A 6245-nucleotide genomic window follows, 5' to 3' on the forward strand; every position below is an offset into this window, starting at 1 on the left:
AGTTGATTCCCTATGCGTTGTGGAATTTTGGTAATTCTACTATAAATACCGAGGGAGTGGTTCTATCCCGCGCAAATTATTTTTTTGTCATGTTATACACTAGTAAGACGGAAACAACGCATGCGGGTATAGCGTCATATTAAATCCTAATACCTATTTTAAATTCAAGAATATACAGCAGAGACTACAAATATGTACAATTTTATCTATCTTTATTTAAATTTTCTGAGAACTAATATGCCATCCAGTTACACTATTAGCTATATGTTGTGCCAACCATAAGTATATTATGAAAATAATGAATGCACCACATTTGAAATATTTTAAATGTTATTCAAGTTTCCTTTTATTTTATAAAATTGTAAATTAATGTACTTACTTAAGTTATTTAATTGTATTTTTTCAGATTAAAAAGTGTATTTTAAAATAATGCAATTGAGTGGAATTGTCTTTTTATAAAATTTACAAGAAAAAACCTGCATTTACAATGGTTCGTATTATTACATTTCTCATACATAATTTAATATTATTAAAGTCAAAAAGTGAACTTTGGAAGTTTGTGCCAAATCTTTAAATAAAATGAATTTATTGTATATACTAAGAATCATATGTATGTAAATCATCAGTCATTGTTTGTAATTTTTAAAACATAATATTTTGTATTATACAATTTTGTAGTGTAATTCTGTTATTCCTATGACATTATTATTACATCTTCTTTAATACAATGATAAATATAATAACTAGTTAATAATCCCTTTAATTATTTTAAAATAATCAGCTTAAAACAATATAGGCATCTTAATAAACATATGAAACATGTCAAGAGTTATAATCACAAAGTTTTATTTAATTAATGTTAGTTTGTTTGGCTTAAATTTCTAGTTAGAATTATATTGTAGAGCTGTAGTTGCCATTAACTAGGGGTTAACTATTTTAGGCATTAGACAAAATTTTTTTTATGTATAGGTAAATATTAAATAATGTTCTGTTCAGAAATATATGATATATGTTGAATTTATATACTGCCAAATACTATTGAATGATAATTAATAATTTAAATTAAAGAGTATTTTCTTATAATAATTAAATGTATTTATTTTTAATTTTTACTAAAGATCTTATTATATTCCGGTAACAAAATTGTAATTTTAGCTTAATTACTATAATATGTTTTATGATTTTAACTTGTCTATATTCTAGCCCACGAGAATCCTCACGTAAAAACGCGTCTGCCACTGCGTAGCGCCATATTGCCGAATAGTGGAAATGGCACCATGGTGGGAGAAAACAGACGTTGCGTATTAGTATATCGATGCGCGGCTTACATAAGGACTCTCGTGGGCTAGAATATAGACAAGTTAAAATCATAAAACATTTTATAGTAATTAAGCTAAAATTACAATTTTGTTCATTTAGCATAGTAAATAAAATAATTGTTTTATACAGATAAATATATTTTTATTTTATTTTATTTTATAATATGAATTTTGTAGATAACTATTTGTTAAATCATAACATTATAAGTTATTTTTACTTACAATGTTTTGAGGTAATATGACATAATGAACAATACTTTCTTTCATATTTTTATATGACTAGATGAGGTAGGAAGGTTAATATGTCAAATGTTAATATTATTTTGATATTTTTAAAAGATCTATAAATTAAAGAATTTTAAGATAATATATTTATGGCAACTTTAGAATATTTAATATATTTACTTATTCTGGAGAATTTATTCAGTTGTCGGTTGTTCAACTTGGTAATGATTGCACTTACTGTATAAAAAGTAATTAAATGAACCTAGTTGTTAAAATTCATGGGTTAATTTCAGAAAAAAAGATGACATATGAACGAGGTTTACTACATGTACTTACTTGTTATTACATTAACACTTTAACGGAAGTCAGTATGTAGTATGGTCGAATGTTTATTCTTAAAATGTATATTACTTAGATATACATCTACCTATATTAAATAGGCATATCTCATGATTATATGTTTTTGTTGGTTTCAATTGAAAACATACCTATTTATTAAAAATTGTTAAAAATCAAGACTTTATAATTAGACATACATTTATAAGATTATTTTATCATTATTCATTATAACAATAATATTGAAACTACTTGAATTGATAATTCTGAGTAATACCATTTGATATATCATATAATACGTATTTAAATAAAGTACTCAATTATTAGCACCTTTTTTTAAACTATTATATATTATTATTTTTTAGATTGTGTTTGGTAGTAAGTGCAATATCATTATATTATTGATTGTAAATAATAATAAGTATGTATAATACTTGTACATTTTTTACCGTAATTTAAACTTCAGTTGGTTGATCGGGATAAAAAATATTTTCTTGTTATTATTGAATTGAAATGATAATGTGAAATTCCCCTACCTACTTAAGGTGAACATTTTATCAAAGAAGTCAATCTTCCATGTTAAGGGGCCTTGCTACAGCTGTCAATTTTAGCTCAAAAGACCTTCAGTTTTGACAAAATTAAAATTAGTTTATATTGTCCAATTTTATTTCTGAAAAAAATTATGAACTCTGCTTCAAACCGTCTGTAGATCATATGGAACACTGTAAAATATGAATCTCATATTATTGTGAACTGTAATTAAGAACTTTAAAATATGAGTTTTTTCAAGTTATAATTTAAATTCAAATTCATATTAAAAACGAAAAGTGTTTTGTACAATATACAGACATTTTTCTGCTGAATTCAATTATTTTTTTCAGAATCAAAATCAGACAATGTTAACAATCATAAATTTTTCTAAATATAATAAGTAAGTTGTCGTAAAATTTTTATAGTGAATTTTATATTGTTATCAAGTTCAATGTGCATGCACGCACTCACCTGCATAGAAATCAGATGTTTATTATATACGTTTTCCCCCCAAATTTGTTTCTTTATTTATGACCGTTAGTACTTTATATAAATTATTTGCTGCCATCTGTGAAATTTGATTCAATTGATTTATTTTCATTTATCAAATAATGCATATACTTCTTAACATATTACGCTCTTATTTTTTTTGTTTTTTTATTGCTGAGCATATGGATATATTCACAAGGCGCTCCCTGAGGCACATTCGAGCCACGTATTCCAAGGCTGCTCCTCAAATGGTTAGAGAATTGATAAAATGTTATATTAACTAATATTTATGTTGTACATGAGTGTATTGCATTTTTTTAAATTATGGTTAACTATTGATTACGCTTTATGCAATAATAAAATAAATTATAGTATGAATTAAATATTGTTTGAATAATATCTTGTAATAATAATTGGAGTTGACTTAATTAATCATTTAATTATAGTGTCAACAAAGTTAAGTTAGTATTGTATATTTCATGGAATTTATATATTCTTCAATCTCATGAGCTTATAATCGTTTAATGCATGCAGTTCATTATTGAATTCTATGATTTCCTATTTGGAGTGTTTGTATTAATGTGCTTTAGTCTTCTATTGGTCTAGTGGTGTATCTTTCACATTTGCTCGCATAAGGTAAACATTTTCTAAAATGTATTTTATTTATATTATAATTTTTATTTATATATATTATTTAAAAGACATTTTGTTGTTTTTAATACAAAATTATTTTTAGATTAAATAAACAAAATAAAATAAATGTTTAAAAGTTTAAATTTAAATAAAAACTCTGATTGACTTATTAAGTTAGATAATTATATTATCAACAGGTATACGACATATAATGTAGATACGTTATCTTTAGAAAAGTTTATGACATTAGTATTTGAGCTGGGAGATTATTTACCACGTGCGACCAATAGAAGGTTAATACCATTTTATTGTTGAATAGAAAAAAAATATATTTTATATGTAAAATTTAGGTAAATATGGATGAACCTCCATTTCTTTCTGTTGGAACAGAAGTCAGTGCCAAATTTAAAGGAGCCTTTTGTGAAGCGAAAATAAGAAAAATATCAAAATCTGTAAAATGCAAAGTGCGCCAATTTATATATTTTATAAACTATTTTATTTTAAAAATTCATACTAGGTATAAAATGTATACTTTTCTGTTAAGGTTCAATATTCTAATGGGATATCAACATTTATCACAGATGATGCAGTGAAAGGACAATTAAAGGTTGTACATTATAATCATCTATATCAAATTCTAATATTATACTTGACTGCTTAATATATATTAATATAATTTTTATTACATCAAGGTGGGAGCTACTGTTAATATCAAATGTAGTGATAAAAAAGAACTAGTTCCAGCAACAATTCAAAAAATTCAAGATTTTAGTGAATACACTGTTGGTATGTATTTTCCTATAACTATATTTATGTATTTAATTTTGGTTTTTTGCAGTTTTTAATGATGGCGATATTAAATGCTTAAAAAGAACAGCTATTTGCTTGAAAAGTGGAAAATACTTTTCTAATAGTGCTACTCCTCTAAGAACCACTATAATTGAAAGTTGTAGAGTTCAAACACATAAAAAGAGTATCGGGTAATTAATTGCTTGCATACATACTTATATACATACATACAAATATTTTGTTGTGTACCCAATTATTATTATAGTAGTTACTTACATATTTCAATCCCAACTAATTTATTGTTTTGCACAATAAAGGGAAAGTGGTGAAGAAGAAGCTTTAGCAATGGAGAAAAAAGATGAACTCCCACCACACTGGGATAAAGATTCATTATTTGATGCTCATAAAATGTGTATTTCTACAGATTGTGAACCAATTGATAGCGATGTAAGTATAAACAAGTAAAAAATAACTGATGGGAATACTATGTTAATGTAATCCCCACTAGTTTTGAAATTTAAAAAATTACATTTTACTATTGATATGTTTTATTTCATACATTATTTTTAATTTAGAATTCTGATAAAGAATCAATTGAACAAAAAGATCATTTGGTCGCACTGCTGTTCAAATTTATGGATGACCGAGGTACTCCTATTAATCAAGCTCCAGTGATTAATGAGAAAGATGTTGATCTATATAAACTATTTAAGGTATTTGATTTATGTTGTGCAATAATATAATATTGTTTTTATAAGATATGATTGGGAGAGTAAATAGTCAGTAGTGGTACTTTAAAACATTAATTAGGTGTTGAAATCTTTTATATTTGCATAAAAAATTATAATTTGTTTATACTATTTGAATCAACGTTATTTTTTTTTAAGTTCTTATACTAATTGAAATCTAATTATTTTATACATCAACTAGTTATTGCTTAAATAAATAATACATACAAATTTGTTTGATGTTCTCAAATACAAAGCGACAAGCGTGCCTAACAATAACTATAAAAAAATTACATACTTTTTCTATTTTACACTTCTGCAAAACAAACAAGTCAATTTAGTTAACCCTCCTGATATGTTTTATTCAAATTTACAAATATTATTTATAAATGATAACTTCTCATCCGTCTAATAATAATTAATACTATTTAATTATTTTTAGGTTGTCAATAATTGTGGTGGGTATAACAAGGTAAATAAACATAAACTATGGGAGTTTATTGCTTATAAAGCTGGACATGAAAAAGAGTCATATATTTCTGTTAAACGTTGTTATGAACAGTAAGTATATTTATTTATAATAAATTATATTTATCTAGGCTAAAATGTTAAATCTACAACATTTTAATTCATAATATAATGTTAAATAAGCTTTCTTTAAATATATTAATTGTTAAATATTAAAAAAAAAATAAAATTATCAATTTTACATTTATTAAATATATATAGTACCTAGTGTACCTATAGTACCTATAGTACCTAGATAGTACCTATCAATATACATAGTATTTTTTTTTGATCATATTCATAAAAATGTTTTTTTTATAAATAATATCACGCTTCTGTATTTAAGTTATTTAAACATAATTTTTTATTATGTCATTGATACACAATTCTTATGACCCTACATTTTTTTTCGTCATATGTATTTTCAATATTAGATATATTTATTAGTATTATTATTATTTTTATTCTTTAAATGACAAACAAACCAAAAATTTGAAAAAAAAACAATAACTGACTACAAAGTTTATGATTAAGCTTACATTTTGGCATTTCTCAGGAGTTGCAATAAATAGAATTATGCACAAAGCTTATATTAGATGTCTCAGTTAATAAATTAGTACCTACTTATTAAACTTTAAATTTGTATAATGTTTATACTTATTTGTTTTATTGTAGTGATGGGCACTAT

The 6245-nt window shown here is 24.2% G+C and overlaps 1 protein-coding gene across 2 annotated transcripts in view; it reads left to right on the forward strand.

Annotated features, from left to right (window-relative positions):
* The window catches only part of LOC100570343 (AT-rich interactive domain-containing protein 4B-like), a 16280-nt gene that overhangs the window by 2499 nt on the left and 7536 nt on the right, over positions 1-6245 (forward strand). Inside the window, exons 2-9 of one of the 2 annotated variants that reach the window (XM_016807778.2) lie at positions 407-490; positions 3884-3997; positions 4078-4140; positions 4226-4319; positions 4372-4513; positions 4640-4769; positions 4898-5035; positions 5493-5611. In XM_016807778.2, coding sequence (XP_016663267.1) covers positions 488-490; positions 3884-3997; positions 4078-4140; positions 4226-4319; positions 4372-4513; positions 4640-4769; positions 4898-5035; positions 5493-5611 — 803 coding nt within the window. In that variant the 5' untranslated portion in view covers positions 407-487. Of the gene's footprint in view, positions 1-406; positions 491-2760; positions 3152-3883; positions 3998-4077; positions 4141-4225; positions 4320-4371; positions 4514-4639; positions 4770-4897; positions 5036-5492; positions 5612-6245 lie in introns of those variants that run through there. The other variant, XM_008188957.3, reaches the window with a different exon arrangement.

Source organism: Acyrthosiphon pisum, chromosome X (assembly GCF_005508785.2).
Source record: "Acyrthosiphon pisum isolate AL4f chromosome X, pea_aphid_22Mar2018_4r6ur, whole genome shotgun sequence".
NCBI lineage: Eukaryota > Metazoa > Arthropoda > Insecta > Hemiptera > Aphididae > Acyrthosiphon > Acyrthosiphon pisum.